Source organism: Oenanthe melanoleuca, chromosome 2 (genome assembly GCF_029582105.1).
Source record: "Oenanthe melanoleuca isolate GR-GAL-2019-014 chromosome 2, OMel1.0, whole genome shotgun sequence".
In the NCBI taxonomy this organism is placed as follows: domain Eukaryota; kingdom Metazoa; phylum Chordata; class Aves; order Passeriformes; family Muscicapidae; genus Oenanthe; species Oenanthe melanoleuca.
Genome location: NC_079335.1, coordinates 9,066,374 through 9,090,498, shown reverse-complemented (window position 1 = coordinate 9,090,498; position 24,125 = coordinate 9,066,374). Strand labels below are relative to the sequence as shown.

The 24,125-nt window shown below is 36.6% G+C and overlaps 1 protein-coding gene across 2 annotated transcripts in view; it reads right to left on the bottom strand.

Moving 5' to 3' along the window:
- The window catches only part of ADCY8 (adenylate cyclase 8), a 117,543-nt gene that overhangs the window by 62,491 nt on the left and 30,927 nt on the right, over positions 1-24,125 (bottom strand). For both annotated transcript variants that reach the window (XM_056484033.1, XM_056484034.1), the window contains exons 2-4: positions 23,958-24,107; positions 6,048-6,178; positions 3,469-3,580 (exon numbers count right to left, since the gene is read on the bottom strand). In XM_056484033.1, coding sequence (XP_056340008.1) covers positions 3,469-3,580; positions 6,048-6,178; positions 23,958-24,107 — 393 coding nt within the window. The remainder of the gene's footprint in view (positions 1-3,468; positions 3,581-6,047; positions 6,179-23,957; positions 24,108-24,125) is intronic.

Below are 24,125 nucleotides of genomic sequence, written 5' to 3'. Positions count from 1 at the left end.
ATTTTTCTTCCTCAAAATCTGAAGAAACTACCTCAAGCTTTCTGCAATTGACCTCTTTGCTTTGATGGCAAGTCTCAGCCAACTCCAATAGTCTGAATAACAGTGACTATTTTAAAGATTTGTGATAACTCTAGTTAAGCTGATTAACAACCTGTTAAGTGATAGATCTGAAATCTAGATGTGATTGTGTAATCCTCCTTAGTGGAAGATACTTCTAGGGAGGCCTTGAAAGGATCACTTCTCAGAAGTCCTGTCAAGGATTTACAGGCAAGTATTAATAGAAAACTATTACTAATAACATTTACAAAAGGAATAAGATTATTGATTTTGAAATATTCAGTAAAATAAACAATTGCCATGCAGACATGGTGGTCACAATGTGACAACAAGACCAGAAAACCCCAAAACAATATTTTTCAGGACAATAGTGTTATCACTACTGTATATTCAGAATGTATATGGCATTTGGACAGTGATTGAGGAAAAAGAGATTAGAAGGAATGGTGATGATCTGCCTCCACTGCACTCATGGAGGTAAGTCCAGGAACACTTTTTTCAGTGTTTTAAAAGGGATTCTCAAAAATGGGAGGTGTTCCAGAAAAGTAGTTCTCAGGAATAAATTTTACAGAGTAAAAACTTTGCCATGAGTTCGTTCTGTTTCTTTTATCAAAAGGAAACCTCAGAAGTCCCTTGACCAAAGTATCCAGATGCATTCCCAGAGGAAGTCAGTGGCTACAAGATGCTTCTTTTGTCTGGGAATGATAGACCATAGCAAGAATCACTGGATGTAAAGTCAGAAAAATCAAATGAGGAAAAACCCCATACTGAATTAACAGTGCAAGTGTTAAGTCCCTGGGATATCCTACCAAGATGGACAAGTATTAAGACAAGACCATCTCTTGCTGCATTCAGATGAAGACCAGGAATTTTTCCAAAAGATAAACTTTACCAGGTGTGAAAGCTTTATGTGATATCAGATGGGTAGGTTGTACCCATGTAATTCATGTAATTCACAAGTCCTTAAAATCTGGGACCACTCAGCGTCCACTTCCAAAATTTTCAGGAGGAAAAGGTAAAGTTCAATATAAAATTTAGACCCTTTTATTTTATGCAGCTGGTCCCCTCTGTAAGAGTCCAGTGTGGAGTCTTGGTTTTTCTGTAAAGTGCAGAGGGAGAATTTGTCTTGGGTTGGACAGAAACACCAAACCCTTGCTAGAGAAGCAAGAGAGGTTCCTCCCTGTTAGGCATCTCTATTGTCAGGGCATGACACAGATATGACATCCAGGTCACAGAATAAGGAACATAATCAAAATGTCTTTCTTTTTACTAAATTTTAATTATTCTTGATCATAACACTCTAATTTTTTAGGCAAAATCTGTTCAGTTTCTGCAGTGATTTTTCCTGTGCCTTCCACCTTTCAGAGGATTGTTCTAGGCCAGTGGACTATTCTAATCAATGATGTGTTAAAAAAAAAGGTGAATTCCCAGACTAGGAAAGGTAAGGAAATGCATGAAGGAGCCTAGGGTCTGGAATTTAGTGACTGGGACATTCACTTGAGAGGTGATTGTCGTGATAATGACATTTTGCAGATATAGATGTTCTTTTATCCCAAATCACATATTTCTGGATAAGAAATTCTTGGCTATGTAAGACAGACTGATACATTTCTCTAAAATAAATTCACGTACATTTTTGGGATACCTACTATTGTGTGAGATATTCAGTGTTCTCCATGAAGATTTATGAATTTAGAACTGCATGAGAAAGATTTCTAGAAGGTTTAAGTAAGAGATATGTGAAAAACCACAGAGGAGGGGAAAATGTCTAGGAATTTAAAGAAGAAAAATTTTCAGTTCTCTTAAAATAAAAAAAAAAACAAAAACAAGAGGGAAGTTGACCTCAGGGTTAAGTGGCAAGTGAAGGAGGATTCACTGGATTAGACTTTTAAATGTAAATGCCTTCCTTGTTCCTAACCCTTTTACTGGATATAACCATTCTATACAAAATCACTATTGGCTAAATATAGCTTATGGAATGATTACAAATAGTGGTTAATTACCATGAATGCTAGCCAAAATTGAAATGGAAATCAAGGCAATAAAGCATTTTATATACATAGTCTCCCTAAAATATTTCTGCAACATACATACATTCTATTTGGTGTAAAATATGTTTCTTCAATTCAAGTAGCTATTTTTGTCTAGCCATACAAAAGCAGACATTGTTCCTATAAGCTTTCTAAAAGACAGGACTGAGGTGATTCCTTCACCTGGCTTGGTTTACAGTGTAGACCAGAGCTGATGGGGGCTTTTTGTTTGCAAAGCAAATATTGTAGTTTACATTTACTAATTTGCCACTGTTCAGGCAATGGGTCATGGCATCACTCTGTACAAGAGAAAGCAGATTAGTATTTGAGATAAAAATAGCTGAATCTAAAGAAATTTCAATAATTATGGAAGTCTTGCCTTTCTTGACTTTAATGTGTAAGCTGAGAGAAAACCAAAAGCATCTCACTGATACCATGCAATATATGTGCAGATACCCTATAACCCCAATTCAGAAATGTATAAAAGCCAGTGAGGGGTGCAAATCTGTGCATCAGACCAAGCCACTTTAGTTTCCCTTTATGGTAAATAGATAATATGGTCTATGATATTCAGTGCAATTAGCATTTTCCCACAGTATGTACCTACATTTGGCTGGATAAATGATTAGATAAACTCCATGAAATGTACTTCATTGCCTTCACTTAGAAGTCTTATTATTCAGCTCAGATATTGACACCTAAAGATAGCCATATTAAATTAAATTTTGACCAAATAAACATGAAAAAATAAATATACAAGCCGAGTAAAACTGAACATGTTCCGCTTGTATTTTTTTTTTTGATCAGTGCTAATTAAGCAGCAACTAATTTTCCTGATGTAATAATTTCCTCTGCTGTGTTTAATTGATTTCATTGTTGAGTTAGATGGAATCCAGCCTAAACCCTGCTAGTAACTAACCACTGCAATGATTGTGGGGACTGATTAGATGACCTTAAATGAATACGTCTTTTAACTTTCATCACGTTGCAGAAGAAAAGACAAAATAAAGCTATGGTCTTAAAAAAAACCAAAAAAACCAAAAAAACCAAAAAAACAAAAAAAAAAAAAAAAAAAAAAAAGAAAAAGTCCAAAATATGAAGCTTCCTTAGACACTGTGGCAGGTGATCTGCTTTCATAGCATTCTCTGTCCATTACTAGAGGAGCCCAAAATTCTGATGACAATCTTAACTTCTCCTTGCTATCAGAACTCATCATCTTTCATATAAATTTGTCAATGCCTTCCAATTTCAATTGCTATATAAAACCCCTGTGGGGAGAATCTGGACATATATATTGTTCAAAGTGATCAGAGGGTATTTCCCAAAGTGCCAAACATGGAACTGATTTTGCCTTTCTAGAAATAAATTGTGTTTAACTCACATGTGCGAGTCGATCAAATCTGGCAAAGAGTTCATTCAGCATTCGGACCAGCTCCTGGGCTGACAGAGTTGTGGAAAGGTTGGTGAATCCTTTAACATCTGCAAAAAGAATGCTAAAAGAAAAAAAAAAAAAGATATTTCAGTGTACTTACTGAAAGTTTTAAGTTACCTTCTAGCATTTTACTAGTGGGTCATTTTATTACCTTTGAAGTCACACTACCTTTGTTCTAGTCTGCTGTAAATACTGGAGTACTGAATATAAATATTGAACAAACTAAAAAAAAATACTACTAAGAGTGAGAAAATGTTTTGCCAAAAATGGGAGTCGTCCAATTTTAGATTTTCAAATCATACAAGTCTCAAATCCTAAGAATACAGACAAATTTTTACAGTCTTGATATATGACAGGCTAAGGCAAATTTTATTTCATCTAATTTTAGGTATCTGACAGAAGTACTTGAGTTAGAACTATAGTGCTTTCTTTATAAGGTATGAATCTTTAATTGGATAATTCCTTTTTCATTCTAGTGACTTTACAGGGAGCCCAGTGTGATCACACTTTGAATTTAGGTGCATCAATTTGTGTGCCTGTGTTGTGGTAGGATCTCTATTAACAAACTGCTTGCAAACAGGCTTCTAACCTGTGTTTGAACATCCAGTTATTTTTCTTGCCTTTTGGCTGCTCACAGTGCCTAGCATGAATTTAGAATGTGAATTTAGAGAAATATTAATACACACAAAGTCTGTGGTGTGCAAGATACTACCCAGAACACAGCATATAAAAGCTGAGTAATTAGTAGAAAAATAAAGTATTAGCTACCTAATAAAGTAGTGATATTCAAAAATACACATATTGTGGCACAAACCTCATTAGCACTTGGAAATCAATTAATAACTGGTGTTACAATTTGAGTACCAGAAGATTTTGTTTCACTTTAGCTGATGACTTGTGGTGAACAAGATCATAATTTGACAGCATCTGAGAATTACTACTGTAACCAATAAAAAATAAAGTAATGATCAGGTTGATTACTGATAACACATCTTCAAATGTATGGACTGGTAAAGGTTTGGGTGAGGTTTAAACAAGATGCTCACAAACTTGGTAAGATTTTTACTAGTGAGAAGTAATAAAATAAAAAGGTAAAGTATCAAGCTACTCAAAGAGGAATGAATAGTAATAATAGACTAAATTTATAAAAATATTTTCAAACTAGTAGTTTCTACACTTTTAATTTTCAAACCAATAAAATTTCTAACTGCATACTACCTTTAATGATTCATGTAGCATTGGTTTAAGTAGTGTTCAGTATTGAATATTTAGGAAACAAAATAAGCTGAATGAAACTTAATTTTGAAAAGCTCTAGTTTCTGGCAGCATGCATAGAAGCCAACCAGTATCTGCATTTTAAATCATGTAGAATCTTAATTTCAAATCTCTTTCAAGAATAAAATATGTTTTGATTTCTCACCCTGTCTACAACCCTTTTCCATTAAAATAAAAGAACCATCTTCTCCATATTTTGATTCTTCTACAGCAACACTCATTCTGTGAAGAAGGTTAATGGAAGACATTTTAATTCAGTGCATCTCAAGCATTTATGAGGGTCCTTGATACTTTCAATCAGATTTAATAAAATAACATATCTGGGCTACTGCATCGCCACAAAAGCAGCAGATAATCAATTTTCTCTTCTGCAGAAGTGCAAATTATTTTTATTGAACTTGTCCAGACAAAGATGTATTTTGGTTTCATTGAAAGGCAAAGTACATTCTTCCCAAGCAAATATCTACCATGCTTATTTTTCTCTTCCTTCAATGATGATTTTTAAGATTGTCACTCAATAATTTACCCATATGTTTTGGGAAAGGCTTACAGAAAATGCTATTGGCTTAACAAAATAATCTGATTTTCAGGAAATACAATAAAATCAAAATTACATAATGTCATGGAGTTGAAGTTGGTCATTCTGGTGTAATTAGTGTACATTAATTGTTGGTGTAATTACCTTGAGTAGCAGCTCATAGAATAATTCTCACCTTTGATAATTAACTTCAAGAAAGAAAAAAATTAGAGAGAGGAATGAAGAAAGGAAATGGGATTAAGAAAAGAATAATAAGACTGATTAAATGAAAATGGCTATAAAACAGAGGAACCATAAAACAGGTCACCATCTTCGAGAACATCTTACAAGTCTCCATCATATTCTTCAGTGTGTGGGGTGAACCATCAGGTTGTGGCAGGATATGTGTCCCCATGTAAGCAGGGCTCCCCTTCCTGTGCAGTCCTAACCACTGAAGTGAACCAAGTGTGAACAAGTGAAAAAAAGTGAAAAAAAGTGAAAAAAAGACACAAATGGTCCAGACTCAGTGTTGAGTTCAAATGGGTCTTTCCATTGCCATGGCATCCAGCCATCCTGATGAGTAACAGAAGGCAGCAAAATGCTTCTCTGCTCAAATATTAAAAAGGGTATTAATTTTCTAATTTATGAATGAATAAGGCTACAGGAATTAAACCCTCAGACAAGGGTAATTTAGCAGCATCTGAGACAAACACTGCAGAAAGGCTGTTCCACCCACCTGACGTTCTCATAACGATGAATGTAGATCTTGTGGAACTGGTGCTGCAAGTGCTCATCTTCTACATTGGTCATATCATTGATCATCTCCAGGACTACAAACCGTGGCAGCACAGAGAGCACCAGCCTCTCCTAAAGCAAAGAGGAAACCAAGGGGTCAGTATCAGTCTGAACTGGTGTTTCACAATGCTCCCTTTAGAGATCTGGATAACTGGTTATTTAAGATGTGCCTCTCCTCTCTAAAAATTCTAGCTCAGGCTATTTGTGATAATTCACTTTATCAACTTGAGTCCAGAGTCCAGGACACCTCTGGTTTAGGTAAGGAAGAATAAAATGAGCTCATATGCAGCCATTCAAACAAATCCTCTTGACTGAGAACACTGGAAAAAATATTCAACATTTTTCATTAGTTTTGTCTGTGTTTCAAGAACACTCAGGAAGAGCAAAATTTGAGACATGTTTATACACATACACCACATGCTTATTTATAATGTATATCTTTAATGTATATTAGTAGAGTATCCATGTGTATTAGTTTATTATTGGTGTGCAAACACACTGTATCAGTGCATATTAGTTCACATATACTTCTAGTATTAGTTTATAAGAAGATATATACATATACACATACACACAAGTGCTGTTTCCAGCCCTGTCATAATATAATTAACCCCAGAATTTTCACAGAATTTCACCAAATGTTCTGAATTTCAAGGGACCTACAAGGATTTTAAGTGATTGGCCTATATGGGGATCAAACCTGCAATCATTAGCACCTTGCTTTTAGTACAGCTAGGCAAGCCCTCAAAAAGTAATCAAATTCTTTCATGAAAGCCCTAGATCATCCCCCAAGAGATTTGAGACTGGCTTCAGTGGCTCATCAGTTTAACAGCTTTCACAGATTTTGCAAGTATCAAACCCAAATCTGTTTCTTTGCAAATTAAACTTTCTTTTTATCCTTTCAATTTGGGCATGGATATATATTGATTGCTGCTTTCTCTGTAATAATCCTACTGTACTAAAATACTGTTATTGTGTCCTCTTGCCCTCAGATTCCCTTTTTTTTTTTTTTTTTTAAGATTAGAAAGCTTTGTCCAGTATTGGAATATATCACTCCAAATCACTCTGAAGCAAAACAACAATTTTTCACTTTTCTTTTGCTTTACAGGATTGCAAATACTGAAATCTTATTGAACTAAAGAGGAGAGTGTTAATTGTGTAAGATACTTATCACCAAATTTCAGACACAATTTTGGGGAATAGGATATATCTAGGGAAAACCAGATGCGAACTTCCAAATCAGGCACATATGTAGACTACAGGACACACAGATGAATAAAGTCCTCCTCTCCTCTCCTCTCCTCTCCTCTCCTCTCCTCTCCTCTCCTCTCCTCTCCTCTCCTCTCCTCTCCTCTCCTCTCCTCTCCTCTCCTCTCCTCTCCTCTCCTCTCCTCTCCTCTCCTCTCCTCTCCTCTCCTCTCCTCTCCTCTCCTCTCCTCTCCTCTCCTCTCCTCTCCTCTCTTCTCCTCTCCTGTCGTCTTTTCTGTCAAAGAAACTGATGTTTATTTTTTTTTTAGATAACTTGATATTAGGAGGATATAAAATAATCTCAGAGTATACAGGCTGTGGGTTATGTCCATTCTCAAGGGTGAAAATTTATTCAGAGAGTGCAAGAAAAACCAAAGAGGAATGATGGGTGGAATGAGAGAGACAAGCAAACCAATATTCATTATTCATTATTCATTATCTGTAATAATGAAAACAATGATTTTCATGCCAGCAGGATTCAATGTCGTGAAATGTTGCCATAGATGAGACATCTGAATAAATGAAGGAGTCCCTTCCTAACTTTCATAGGAGGTGATAGCATTACTAACTTACAACTTTCAAAGTGTAGATCATAAAGAATTCCCACTCTGAGCAGTCTTAGCAGTTGGTAAACAATGCTCAGCTCTGATGGAAGCAGGTTGAGGATAAACACTCCCATTTGTCTAGATGGCAGCTCCAGCTGAGGTGAACTCTGTGTTTGTTTAGAAGGGGAGAACACACTCTGCCAGCAGCTGCTCTGGAGCACAGCAGTGTTCCACCACTGCAGCACAGGTGTGTTACATCACTGGAACATATGTTACACCCTCCTTCCTGCAGAAGGAATAGCATGCAGAATATGGGAGAACTGAGAATCTCCTAATATTTAATCCACATATTCCACAAACCTTTGCTAAATCAAGACCTGCCTTTGTGAGGAAGGGACAAAAAATTATGGTAGTGATGGCTGATAGAGAGCAGGCTGTGAACTGTAATGCAGTGAGATCATCCTTTGTTCTGGGAAACAGCCAAGCTCAGACTTTCTGTTTCCCCACACAGGGTGGTTCTAATTTTAGCACATCTGCTTTGTCTTGGCTTTCTTCCACCTTTTCCACCTGGGAATTCTGCTATCCTTCATTCTTCTGATGTGTAAACACTGGATGTGATGCTTGTGATAACAAGAAGCAAACCAGTCCCTCAGGAGATCCTTCATATTCCTGAAAGCCCAGGTTTCACAGGAACATCCAGTCCTCAGGTAGCTTCAGCCACAAGCAAATGTCCCAGAGTTCCTTAAGATGGCATGCTTGCAGAGAGCTGCTCATTGATAGTCTAGAAATAATTTTTAACATTTTGTGTCCTTAAGCCTCCTATGATAGAAGGCACTTAGATTTTCTTATTCCTTCACTATTAAGATACATAGCTCAATATGACAAAAAAAATAAATCCACCTTCTGAACAAATCAGTTCAGTATTTCTGGGAGTTGTATGAGCAAAGTGTTCAATGACTTCTTGTGAAGATACAATCAAAATAATACCAATTTTTTTCACTGCAAAAAGAAATAGTTTACCCATATAAGATGACAAATTGGAATACAATTTTTTTTTAAAGGAGATTTAAAAAAGAAAACAAACAGAAATCTGGTGGTTATTGAACTGATCTTACATTCCTTAATTGCATTCACCTAAAGGGGCATCAAGCAATGCCTCTTGAAAGTTTATTTAAAATAAGACATAGTTGGCTTGGCACACGTTTACTAAGCCAAGAGAAATGTGCCTGGTACATTTGATATCTTCACCTTCATGCTACTCATTGAGGTAAGTTAAATGTTCTTGTCTGCACATGAGATCTGGCAATGACCCATAAAACTGAGGTTAATTAGTCTGCCTCTGTAGCAGCCCTCCTCCATTAACAGTGAAATGTGTGATGAGCCTTTGCTGCAATCACAACTGAAGGTTCATATATCGTGTCACTACTCTGCATGATGAATGTTGTGCTAAGGAGGAGCACTGCAAGAAAAACAGCATTTAGGTGTGTATGTGTGTATCTCTATATATTTTTTTGAGGCAGTTCAGTTACCATCAGTTCTGTGGTACTGAAATATTCAAATTTCAGGAAAGTTTTCCCTCAATGGGTGTCAGCTGTCCCTTGCCTTGCCAAGCTGCTCTTTCATGACACCACACTGACAAGATGGTGGGGATGCTTAACCAGGCTTCTTCTCCAAACTGGGAACTGAGGTGGGCTCTAGTGTGGATCATTTCCATTCTTTCCTTTCCTCCAACTGATTCTAGTGTTCTCTGGACCAAGATATGTCCTTTGTCAGAGGTGTCACTTTTCTTCAATCCAATAGTTAAGAATTTTCAGTTATTCAAGGATGAGTGTCAGGTCACTCTTCCCTTCTTATAAAGGTCCTTACCATATAACTCCCCTTCAAGCTACTTAAATATTATTGTTCCTATTTCACAGATTTAGATACAGAAGAACAGCACAAATTTGTGGAGATCATGTACAAAACAGCAGTAGTTAATCCCAGGGAAAAAAAAAAAGTGGTTTTTTTTGTTTTGTTTTGTTTTGGTTGGTTTTTTTGGTTTTTTTTTTTGTTTTTTTTTTTTTTGTTTGTTTGTTTTGGTTTTTTTGTTTTGTTTTGTTTTGTTTTGTTTTCGTCCTCTGTACCTTACTATTTACATGATCAAAGAGCCCTCACATCTCTAGTCAGTCTCTCTTAGAAGAAATTTTCAGAGCAGGAGGGAAACACATGAGAAAAAATTCCTTCTCTTACAGATAAAAGCTTAATAAAGAAGTGTTATGAACTCTAGGGTGAAGGAAACTCCATTACCCAGCTCTTTTGAAAGCTTACTAGTTGAGCAGTGAGTTAAGTAGACAATTCAAAGCAGCAGTGGTAAGTGGTTTGAAAATGAACATATATATTTGTTCAAGAGAAGAGACATAGCAGAAAGAAAATAGCAACAAAGGAACGCTAGAAAAGAGCTGGTGAACTATTCTTCTAATAACCATTCATGACATGAATCAACCCTAGTCTTTAAGATGAAGTAGTCAGAGTTTAGAGTAAATAAATAAAGAAGTATCTTTAACCCAAAGAATAACCATGGTAAAGGAAACAGACCAGTAGAAATCACTAAATGTAACATATTTATGGTAGAATTCAGGTCTGCATTCAGACACCTGAGTTTTGTGACTCCAAGGTAGTTATGCCCAAACTTCCATTTCATCCAATGAATCCAGAGGGATAACCAAGTAAATGACTCCTTTGGTGTCACTATGGGTCTCTGAGTCCTGTTGCCTGTTTTGACTAGATCTAGTCCATGGTAGTAGGAGCTCATAGATGTAAAAAGTGTGTAGTCACCTAGTTTAGTGGGTGTCAGATATGGAGCTGACTCCTACCCAATCTACTCCTTCAGGAAAAGTTAGCTACAGTGAAACAAACCCTGCAATGATAAGTAAATTAACTTCATGAGTCACCCATTTCTACTTAAAGTCCCAATGCTGTAATTTAACATTGATGCTGCCTCTAAGGCCCATTTACTTTTTATGCATCCGCAGCAGTCATTCTTTGCTGTGGTCTGCATGCACTGATCCCTTGGGACACTTGTACTAAAACCAGGGGGTACCAGTGCTTACAGCTGCACAAACGTAGGCTGGCCCATTCATGCAGAAGTGGGACATGTCCCTGATGAATATATAATGACCTTTGCAGCAGTTTTTGAGAAGAGTCAATTAACCAGTGAACAAGGACTCAGTCTTGTGAGTAAAAACCAGAGGTCTTTCCACTTGGGCTGGTCAAAGAGACCAAAACGCCAACAAGCACAAAACATCGGCAAGAAATTTGGGGTCTGGAGGAGATTGGAGGTCAAACCCCACAAGGTTTCTCTGCAGGTCATGTGAGGGCATCCCCCCTGCAGGGTCTGCTGTCTGCATAAGTTCCATGCACCACCTCCACTTAGAGAGTACAGATTTTTCTTCGTTTCATATAGTTTTTATTGGGGATGGATTTGCCAAGACACAAAAAGCCCCTCTTGACTGATGGGTCAGTTCAGGTTTTGCTCTTCCTCCTCTGCATGTGTCATCAAAAGGGAGAACCTAGGGAGATGTTGTGGGAGTAAGTCTGGGTTTGTGCTGCTTATGGCTGTTCCCAAGACACTTGTGTAAAACTGGAGTGGGCGTACTCCAGAAGGGTTTAACGATAGATGTTCTACATAGATATTTTACATTTTTCATCTTGATTTTTAGGAATCATTTTTCCAGAATCATCAAGCTCATCTTTAACAACATTTACAATTAATGTCAGAGGCATTTATTGTGTTAAACACTGAACTTAATAAATGTGAAAAGGGCCATTCAGGTCAGGAGTAGTTTCAGTCTTTCTGGAGCACATGAGCTTTTATTACATTTAAGGGAAGTTGATAAAAATGGTATTGTTTTCTCCTGAAAATCTGACAATGCTCAGAATAGATGTAATTATTGTAAATGCCATTCTAGAAAATGGAAATTAGCACCTCTCATTATGATAAACTGCTCTGAAGAGAAATTCTTTCGTGCTTACTTAGTGTACAATGGACAGTCTATTTGCAGGTGTTCTTTTTTGTGTATCATCAAGACAATGGGAGTTAATTAAAAAATACTGAAGGAATTGCAGTACCTAATTCATTCAGACTTGTGGGGTTATGAGGCTGCCTTTTAGCTTTTACTACTTACTGCTGCAATGCGTGATATGAGCTGTATCAACTGTTTTATTTTAATTCTGGCAATTACTATCCCAAATTCTCCCATCCTTGGCTGCATGTTCCATTTAGGCATCTGCTGTTTTCAAAGAGAAACAAGGCCAGATCACACAGGAGGTCTCAAAGTCTCCTTTTGTTTAGCTTTTGTCTATGAAACAGCTAGAATCTCGACCAAATCAATAACCCAGTATTTATGAGAGTCATGACTCTTTGTAAAAGTGTCTAATCTCAATCAACTGAGATGTGTTGCAAAGTCTGTGGCAATGAAATAAGGAAAAACTTTTTCCATGCAATTATGTAGGAAGAACATGCTATCCAACTGTTTGCTCTATGCTGCTGTCCAAACCAGCATAAAACAATATATGAAGCACTTGCTGAAGGGAGGAACTGCAAGTTACTGTTGGTCCTTTGTTTTGGCTGGATAGCAAATGGTTTGATGATTCAATACTTGAAACCACTTTATAAAATCTTGGCAGGGCTTGATGCCTAACAGTCTACTGCCAGGTGTAAAAGGAGGTGGTTTTTTCATTATTCAATTGGCTATGTAAGGAGATCACAGTCTTAATGCCTGCTTACCCTGCAGTTCCTGAGATGTAGAAGGATGATTCTAGGGCTGCCAGTTTGGGCTTCTGTGCCTTCCCAGTATAATTTTGGCTTCAAATATTTAGCTCATCCTGTAGCATGCTGGGAATTGGTATAACAACACTTCCTGTCACTTTTATTTTTGGTGTGATACTTGTTATTTCTGATGCATGTATATTTAATAATAATAAAAAAATATTCCTCTTCAAAATATTTATGAAAATATTCACAACATTAATTTTAGAAGTAACAGAGTTGATCATGAAGCAAACTGCAGGCAGTGACTACACTGCACAGGCACAATGAATCAACTTGTCATAAGGCCACATAAGCACCACTGACTTGCACAGGAGTGGGTGGGAGCACATCATGAAACAATCTTCTGAAAATGCTTTGTTTGTTTGAGTTGTCTTTTAGTGTAGGCAGTAGGAACTATGGGTCTCAGATTAAGTGCTCTCAAGTTAAGTGTCTGTATTGAATACACAAAACTGTTAATAATTCCAGATCCTCTGAATCCTTATGTGTGGCTTTTTATCTCCTGAATGAAGGCATATTAGATTTACATTTCATTGTGAAACCCAGCCATGTTAGAAAGACGAATGGTGAAAAGCAGGAGTTACAAACAACTTGTATTAGCACCCTGCCTCATAGAATAGACATTTATCATAGAATCATGCAATGGTTTGGGTTGGAAAGGATGTTCTAGATCAGTCAGTTTCTCCTCCCAGCCATGGGCAGGACAACCTTACACTGATTGCTGAAAGTCCCATCCAACTTCCAGTCAAGGAGCAGCCACAACTTCTCAGGGCAACCTGTTCCTGTGCCTCACCATCATCACAGTCAAGAATTTATTCCTAATATGTAATCTCAACCTACTCTATCTCAGTTTGAAGCCATTCTCCCTTGTCCTACCACCATTTGCCCCTGTCAAAAGTCCTTCTCCATCCCTCTTGTAGCCCTTTTAGGTACTGGGAGGTTTTATAAGGTTTCCCTGTGGACTCCTTTTTCTCAGACTGAACAATTTCAAATTTCTCACCTTTCTTTGTAGGAGAGGTGCCTCAGCTTTCTGATCATCTTCATGACTCTCCTCTAGACTTTCTCACAACAGGTCAATGTCCTACTTATGCTGGGCATCCCTGACCTGAACAAATTATATCCTCCAGCCCCACAGTAAACCATTAGACTCATCTAATAATGGAAAGACATATTTTGTAGTTCTGCTATTTTGTTTCTTCCAAATATTGTGAGGATTTTTTATTATTTATTCTTTATTAAACAATAGTGGAGAAGAAAAATATTCAGAAGAAAAATATTTATATGGAAATAAGACCCACATTATGATAAAAAAGCTTTGTACTGTCTTCTGGTATATTGGCTTCCATAAATTTCACTTAGTTTGCAAGGAAGCTCTGGAGTCAGAGCTAAAGAACAGGAGAAAGATAGACACAACACTGATTTCATAATAGCATAATCTTGAGCTTTTCCTTGTTTTACTGGAATAGAAAATGAGGACAAACAGATCTTACAATTCAAATTTGTTCTAAAATATCAGAATGGCACCATCTGACTTTAATACTTATTGTGCTATGCTTCTCTGGAACAGATATTACTTATCTGCTGTTAAATCTTCATTTAATTCTCTGCACTGGTTCTATTTTCTGTTGACTTAGATGTCTCCTTTTCCATTTTGTCTCTTTGTCCAATTTTTTTGTGCTGTTTTGAAAATTTCTAGACAGCTTCAGTAAAATACACATTTCTCAGGGGTAGTCATGGCAGCTAATGACATGGAAAATATCAGAAAAAAGGCTTTTATGCCTTTTATTGTTGAGCTTTCTATTACTAAATCACTGCAGAACACCAAGATGAATAACAGCTACAAAGTCATATTTGCTGGTCAAAACAAGGGATACACCTTGTCAGAAAATTACAAGACTCCAGTACTATACAGCTCAAGCAGGATAAAACTTCCTTTCAGTAGGTGGGAGCAATAGTCACCTCCTGCAAATCAAACCTCTTTGAATAGACTTGGAGATGGGCAGCTGAATACTGGTGATATTGTTGCCTTTTTCCTGACCTGGAAATGAAACTCAAGATAATTTTAGTAAGGAGCTAATATAAAAGGGGATCTTTAATGAAGGCCTTCAGGAGCAGTTATGGAAAGATGCCCACAAATGCCCACTCCTACAGGGATGAGTACACATTATAGGTTTTAGGAAAGTGGTGATGCAAACCCCCTCCAGGTCAAGCCCCTTCTCTGGAGCCCCCATTCAGCACTAATTGTACTTTGTCCAGGAGAATGCATCTCCAAAGTTGTTCTCAGCTTTGGATACCAGGAAGAACCAAGATAGCATTGGAGCCTTATACCCTAAGGGCTTGGAGCTCTGGAACTTTTGTCTTTCTTCCTAGGGAAAGACTATGGAAAAGTACTGGGAAAACTAGCTACTAATACAAAAGATGACAGAGTTACAAATATATGTGTGAAGAATACAGAGAACATATAAAAGAAAAATGCCAAAACCCAAAGGGAATCAATATGAAAGACCTTTAGCTTATTTATAAATGTTAATCCAAATATTCTATCTTACCTTGAATTATCTCAGTGATGGCATTAGTAACTTGACTCTATCTTGGAATTAGTTATGGTTATATGATTTAAAGCCATTATCTGGATTACAGAGTCCCTCAATTAAGCACTTGTATGGACATTAATTTTAGAGTCCTCCTACAGTCCTTTTAGGGCACTAAGGAAAGTTCCTTAGTACACTAACAGTTCTGATCCTGAACGAGAAATTCACAGCAGAGGCACTAACTTGATGAATTTGGAGCTGGGAGTTCTTTATCAAGCCAAGAGGAATGTATGAGAGCCCAGCTGGCAGAAGTCTCATCACTGAAGGGGGCTGAAACCACTTAATGCCCCTTACTCATTCCATCTCTGCCCACTTCCCTGACACATCAGCAAGGGTCACTAGTTGGTGGCAGCTCTGAAAAAGGCTTTTTTTTTTTTTTTTTTAAGACACCTCTTTCTTTAGCAAAGAGCTGAGGACACAGGCCACCAAAATCTTGTCATCTCATTCGCTACTGACCAGCACATTTCAGCAACCTGGTTCAGGGATCAAAGCACCACACAGGAGTTTTATCCTTAGTGACTCCAAAATCCATCTACTAAGAAGGAGGTTTTCTCCTCAGTAATCTCTTCCAGGGAAAGCTCCTATGCCTGAAGATCTGACACTGGGATTTTTCCAATATATGAATTGTGATTCAGGATCTGACTTCTATCTCTCTGTCACTGACTATAAATCTCATTATTCTGTTTGAATCCATGTGACCACTTTGGATTTTCGAGGAATGGAAGAGAAGGCAGCAGATAGATAATTATTTTCATTATTTTACCTTAGATTTTTACTTGAAAGAAAAATGTTAGGTTATAATTTGATGACAAGAAACAAACACCAGCTGTGAATGCGAAAGCACAACACCTAAAATCTGGCTTAACAATGCTTGGATTTCTACCACAAATGGATTTAGTAATGGAGTGTTTTGAAAGAAGATATAGTAAATACTCAACATTGTATCTACAAAATTATAGGTATATGTAAATATTTCTTCCCTCAACAATAAGGAAGTCTGTTATTGGATTTATAAAACAGGTCACCTACTAAATCACAATATGGAAATGGATTGTGAAGAACAATATAAACTTTTCACGTTCCACTATTTTTTGGATTAACCAGTATGTTATACTAAAAATTTAATCCTCTCAGTGCTGACAGAGCAACATGAAGAAAAAAAAAAAATTCATGGGGACCATGGTTCTTTAGAGAAAAGTACTAAGATGAAAGAAAATCTGGATAAATATGAAGCCTTACTTAGAACCTTACAGTCAACAAACTGGTCTCTATCTAAAGGAAAAAAATGCTAAAATGTAATATATAGTATGTAATATATAAAACCTATATATAGTTTTTTTTTAAACTGTGAGTTTATTTTTTGCTCTTTAAACATAAATCCTCAGTTATTGTGATCATAATTTTTAAATATGAAGCACATTAAACTATTTTTGTAAAGACTGTATACTCTCTAAAATTTAGATTATTCTTTTATTTTTAAAACTAAATCTGTACTTTATTCTCATATCAAATTAGAGGGATTTTAATATTCTTACCACCAGTGTGTATATATATATATATATATATATATATATATGTAAATAAATATGTATAAATATATATACACACAAAATTTTATGGTGCTTAACCCTCTTAAAGTGTCTTTTCCAATCCCAGTCCAATCTGCCCTTATTTTAGAGGTTAGAAAGTACTGACAGTTGATTGAATTCTAGATTTGTAAGAGCTTGGTAAAACCTACATAACATGTAAGCTGCTTTAAAAAATTAAAAAAAAAAAAAAAAAAAAAAAAAAATCCAAACCAGAGCTCATCAATCTGCAGAGAGCTTCTTAAAGCCATGGGGAACAGAGATTGTTGCAGGGAAAAGTGTGAAAAAAATCCTCTGGAAGTAGTGGTAGAAGGAAGCAAATGGTCAAGCAAAACAGGTTTCTTAAAGGAAAAAGAGATTAAGGCAGGATTGCAGTTTTTCCAAAGGTAACAGGCAAAAGAGACAAAGTATGCCAACAGCAGATTGTTCTGAAGACTAAGGGCTGTCTTCTTATTTTATAGCCCTGAAACCCATCCTAGAAAGACAAAATGTGTGATCATACCAAGAACACAAAACTATCCTCTTCTCACCTGGACAAATGGTCCTTTCAGGTGGTGAGCTCTAAGCCTTTATGCAAATCAAATGAAACAATATTCAAACTGTTTTGAATTTCAAAATGAGATTTAATTGGGTTTGTGGCATCCCCTATGAGAAAGAGGTTACCTGGAATGTAGGTGCTCAGTGAGCCAGTGGCAGGACTTGCAGGGAGGAATTGTCTGTAGGGTATTCTCTTGGGCCACTCTTCCCATTACACCATTTAATGCAGAAAAGTTTTTCTTCTTTCTCTCCATTGATCTGACTCAAAAATTAAAACTTGCAGATGCCCATCACTGTCCCATCCTGATGGGAAGCATCCCTAGAAGCCCAGAGGATCAGGTTTGATACCAGCCTGGACCTTCTGGCCTGAATATTCTTTGCTAGACTGAAGCAGGCAGTGCTTGCTCCCCACCTGCTCTGTTGCCTCCAGCCTTCAGCTCCATTTCCTCTGCCAGTGCATTAGAGGCATTTTCATAACATAAGAACATTTCCATAAGGATAAGGAAGATATTATTTCCACATAAGAGGACCTTCTCTGTGGAATTTGAGACTATTTCTGCAGAGAAAGGGTCCTGCTTGCTGAGGACTGTCTTGGAGAGGTATTTAGGTATTTAAACAATACAATCAAAAAGACTAATGTGTTGTGGCTTTAGTAACTTCTAGAACTTGGTATCTGCACTGAAACTGCACAAATGTAGTGCTAAAATGTGAATAATTATCTCCATTTGGCTTGTCAAGACTTAAAACCCGGAGGATTTGTTTCTGGTTTGAGCTCACTCCCTCCCAAATTTATCGCAGCAGGGGCAGAGCATCCTTGCAGGTGAGCTCTGCACAAGAGGTAAAGAGCTTTCTCTTCATGAATGATGCATAACCTGCTACACTGAGAACAAGAATTAATGCCTCTCCAGAGGATGAATGTAAAAGTCAAACAGATATAGACTGTTTTCTCCTTTGATCTCAAACAACTTCTTCATAAAATGTTATTAGGGGTCCTAAATCTACTAGAAATAATGCAAACAAAATGTTTCAGAGAGGATCTATGGTAGGGTTTCTGAACACTAGTCCAGGCCTCAGGTTACTCATGTTAGTAAAATACAGTTTAACAACTTTGCTTATCTTGAAAGCAGCCTCCCATCCATATTTTCCTGTTACTTTGTCCAGGCTTCATTGGTCTAGAGCAGTCTTGGATAGAATTGAAGGGTGGCTGTGACACCAGAGAAGTTTCTAATTATGACTTAATGCCTTTTCTATGAATAGCTGTCCTGTAATGTGATCTTATTACAAGAGAAGGGGTAAGGGCTGGACTGATTTTTGTTGTCTTCTAGCTATAACTTTAGCTATTTAACTTTTGTGATTTTCCCTGTCTAGTCCTTTTAAGGCTTTATTTGCTGCTTCATTTAGTCAAATATTCCTACACAATTTTTATGGCACAACAATATTCCTGACTTCACTACATAATAATTGTTTTCAGATATGTATAACCTGACTTAATATGTATGTGTGGTGCAGGAAAAGACAGCATGACAAAGATATCTGAGAGACTTTTTATAATTAAATTGTAGAATTTCAGGGTCTAAAATGCTAAAAAAATTTCAAGTAAAGATTGGAGAAAGAGCAGGTTAGGACACCTGAGATATATTGAATGTAATTCTTCATAAAGTCATCATTTCAATATGTGTCTGGATTTAATATGTCATTCACTTAAAACTTAGGGATTTTGTATCCTGAGAACAGAAATGAAAGATAAATTTAGTGCAGGTTTCTGCTCTTCATTAAGGAAATTTCACAGCATTTTCACAATGAAGGAAATTACATACTCATTGGTTTTGAAGGGTTTTCAGTAGCTAATTAAAAGAGTGAGTTAGACTATCTATTTTCATTACTCAGATATGATGAAAGCAGAATTACCTGCTGTGTCCTTAGAACAAAACCAAGCTAAAAACAGTGTCTTTGAAGTGTTCATTAACAAAATATAGCACTGGTTGTCAACATGCAGATTTGAAGCACGCAGATATCAAATGAAAGTATTGAACCAAAATTTTGAACAGGTACTAGTAAGTTATGATGCTGCAGGAATAAAATGGATTTATGGAAACTGAGAGCCTCACCTTTGTTTTTATTCATAATTACAATGTTTTGATAACAAAATCAGAGGACATTTTTTGGTGGCCATATTTGGCTTGATATAAATACATCTCTTAAGAACAGGCAGCTAACTACAAGTCATTAGAAAATATTTAAATTCATTATTTTATCAATAACTGCTAAACAGAGGCTGTTTTTACAACACATTTGTCTGTGTGGCCTCCTGCATCTTACTTCTCTGATATTTTCACCTTTTGATGATAAAGTCTTTCTGGTAGTCATCAACTCTTTTAATCATGTCAAGCTCTGAAATGTTTTAGATTTTCACAAAAACTCTAATTTTTTAATGAAAATTAGGAAATAAGTAGACACAGATGTTCCCTCAGTTTCACAGGTGCTGGGATTTCCAAATGGTTTCACACAAATAATATCATACAGGTAAGTGCATAAACATCATTAGCAATGACTGCTGGAGTAATTGTCCTTTGTAGCCACACTGCTGTTCATTTTCATAATAGAGTAATTAGAATTAGGAAATTCATTGTAATTGAAAATGCTAATATGTGCTTTTAACTATCCCAAATGCTTTATAACAAAAGGATAGCAATAGAAAAGCAGATTCTTGATAATCTGAAAATACAATTAAAATTCTTGACTTTCTGAAGCACAAAAATTTTGTCTAGTTGATAGTAAATGGGGATGGGGGAGGCAGAATGAAAAAAGATACAGGAGCTTTATTGTATATAGTCTTTTGGAAACAGACACTGGAAACTGAGTCACTTCAAAACTGGAGTCAGGTTGCCCTGGATCAGCCAGGCTCCATAAAGTCTTTTGCATCATCCAGGTCTGCACTGCATTCTCTTCCTTCCTGTGCAGTTACTGAATGAATTGCAATTGGTGTAAAAGCTGAACTTGCACCTGCAGATATTTTCAGTGGAAAATATGGAGCTAATTCAGATTTACAGACATCATAGGCCCAGACAGTTCTGAACAACAAAATGGCCTTGACTGTCAAACTGCAAAACTTCCCAGCAAAAACAAAATAGTGAAGCAATTTTTGAACCCTGAAAACCCAAAAAGGAAGACACTGCTGGAAAATAATGACATCTGGCAAATACATGACATCCAAATTTCAGAGAGTAACGTGAAGAGCAACAAAGAAGTTTTTTCATCCCTAGTTGGATTTTTGTTATTTTGCCTCCTATTTTTACTGCTCCTTATGCAATGGTTTCAAGTGAATGAATGAAATTGCTTTCACTGCAAAAAAAAATCAGTTCATACATATGAAATGTATCTGGAAATACAGAAAAATCTCTTGCTTTTCAAGAGCAGCAGAAGCTGACAGTAGAAATTTTATATTTGCATTCCAGAAAATCCACAAATACTTATTAGAGAGTCCTTAAAAACCTCTGCAGTGGGAGATCCTTCCTTGTCAGTATTATTGTTTCCCTGTACAGCTCCACATTTCTAATGGTACCTCTTGATTTTCTCTAAAAGACAGAGTATAAAATTTTTCTGGCTCATAATTGAGTGACTTTCCATGACTGGCTCTCTTAGGCATTGCACAACTCTGCATAATGAGAGCAGTAGAATTTATCATTATTAGAATGACAGAAGAGTCGAGATTATGAATCCAAGGGATATTGAGAAACTGGAAGGGTCATTTTGGGAGAGCAGAAACTCAATTTCTTGGTTTTAACAATACACAGTAATGAATAGAAGTATTTCTGAAGCATTTATATAATTTCCACGATTATATAAAATTGGAGCCTCGTTCTGTAATTGTTTATGGACAAGCATAACACTCCTTGCATTTAAAACTCATGTTGTTTTGTTCTTACTTTAATTTTACTGGTCTTCTGATTTAAAGAAAGTAAAGGAAAAAACAGATCTTGCAGGTTCTTTCTGGCAAGCTGTCACACTTTATATGACATGCCATACATATGACATTTTAATTTGCTACTACTTTCAGTTTAAAAAGCAGAAGATGTGTGGGGATGAAAGAAGCCTCAAGAGATTTAAATTAATTCATCCCCAACCATGAAATGTAGCAATACCACTAGTGAAAGCAACAAAAAACTTGTCCTTGCTCTAAGTACTCTTTAGTTTAAACAGTTTATGGGAAGTGAAGGGGAAATAATTGAAGTGGAAATAATTTTAAATTCCTGGAAGAATTACACAAATAATTATTCCTCTAATTTCCCTGCAAATTTTTGTTCCTCAGCAACATTTCTAGAAATTTTCAGAAGCCACATCACAACTATCATCCTGCACACTCTTTTTCCCCCTTCATAGGAAATGAAAGTAATTTAATTAATTTAGTAAACTTTAATTTTTACTTTTTAAAATGTGTTATGCACTAACAGGTATTGAGGTTTTTTGTATTAATCTGGACTACAGATTCCATGTATCATGCAATATTTGTCCTCAAGATAGAAAAATGCTAGCAGTCACTGAATTATTCCCTGTGTACTCATTAAGTGAGCATGAACAAGCTGCTAAAAAAAGTGGTCACCTAAAATGTGACCTTGTCAGTCTTCTTAAGGAAGATAGATTTAAAAATTGCTTAAATGAGATGCTACCTCAGAAGCAGATGGAAAAAATAAAATGCTGAGGGAAGCAGGCTCTCCATTCCTCAGGATGTTACAGCATTGGAATATTTTTTAGTGTTGTTGTTCCAAATACAAATGAAAAGTTGAAAATTTATTAAACATTTTTATATATAGCTATGTGCACAATAACAAAATTACAAAGTTCCAAAAAAATTAATCAGAATTTTTTCAAAATATTATATTTCAAAATTTTGAGTTGGCTTATTATGAAATTAAGTTTTAGAAGAGATCCTTCATTTGGTGTCCTGTTGTCTGTATTTTTCTCCTGTGGGCATTTTCCTTGGCCCAAGGACACTTCCTCTTATGCATTTCCAGTCATATGATGCCTGTGACACACTGCTTTGGTTAGAGGTGAAAATCAGCTGCAGTGAGGTCATACTCCAGGAAGTTCTGCCCTCAGGGAACAACACAGCCCTGAAACCTTTCAAAGCATGGGAGCAAGACAAAATTCACAGTTCAACCTGACTTAATAAAAACAAATATTTCAGATCCAACCACTACTTTCCCCTTTTCAAGGAAAAAAATATTGCCCACTCAAATGGAAAAAAATCTGTTTTCATTTTTCTAATAGATAATACAAGTTCAGCAAAATTGGATTTCTCAAAATATTTGTCTTTGTACTAAAATATTTCTGATGGGAAAAACTCAGAATAATATGGAACAAGGGATTCTTTTGTTAGTGTTATAAAGTTTTTTACAATGAACTCAAGAAAACTGTGGTCAAAGTAAAGCAGAGAAAGGAAAAAACCCCAAACAACCCAAAATCCCCAAAAGTCATGAAAATATGATCCTGCAGTTAAAAAAAGAACAAAGCATTCTAGATAATATCCCTCAAAGTCTTTTCAGTCAGCAGTGGCTGCAGAGATGTTTTGGCATTACTCAACCCAGTCATGTCTACTGAGTCATTAGTCAATGGAATTCAGAATAGGACATCTTCATAGAACTCTGTATAAGAGCATGATTTTCAGGGGCAATTGAAATAAATTTGAGAATTCATATACATGTTTTGTACAGCAGGGCAAAATGAAAGGCCTAATTCATCTTAGAATGATACAGCAATGTAACATATATGATATGGATGCTGCTCCCTTGGTGCAAAATAATAAGCAGCAAAATTCTTTTTATTCTATACTTATTTTGGATCACAAAAGATGATTACCTAAGATCAACCACATCTGTTCAGATCAAAAGTGCACCTAATCCAATCTGCTATTGCACACAGTGGAAAAGTTAGTTTTCCAAGAAGAGTTTAAGAACAGATAAACAGGATAGTGATGCTTTGCTGCAGTGGCCTCCCAGCTGCAAAAAGCCATCTATGAGCCTGAAGGGATGGTTTAGTATTTTCTCTGCCTAGATAGAGTTCACTTCCATGAATTTGGTTAGTTTTGAAAGACTCACAGAAGCAATCAGATTGGAAGGGACCACAGTGGGTCATCTGGTCCAGCCTCCCTGCTCAGGAGGAGCCATCCCAGAGCAATGGCACAGGAATGCATCCAGATGGTTCTGGAATATCTTTCACTTGCAAGTTTTAATATCTACAACACTCTGAAACATGAAGTTCCCCAGCTTAACCCCTCTTGTGTAAAGAAGCATTTTTAAACACCTGCCAGTTGCTGTTTCATTTGATGGCCTCCTGTGTGGGAAAGGATGAACAGCCACTCTATCCATCCTGTTTCCTAGAGGAAATCTTTCCGAGGTCAGATCAGCTCAATACACAAACTTGCTTAACCTGCACAAATCAGGTGGTATCACACTGGAGCCAGCAAGGCTACAAAGCCTGGTCTTGTCCAATTACCAGTAGCAGTTATACAAAAACAGGAACGTTCTGCTGGTGTCATACCTGCCGCTGGTTTTCTGTCTCTAGTCTCAGTCTGGCTTCCACACATCTCCTGGTCTCCAGGAAGGCTTGGCGCTGTGCTCTGTCTGATAGGTAGCTAATGAAGATTCCTGCAGTGTTCATACACATAAATAACACTGCCTGGGCTGCAATCTGCAATGAACAACAAAC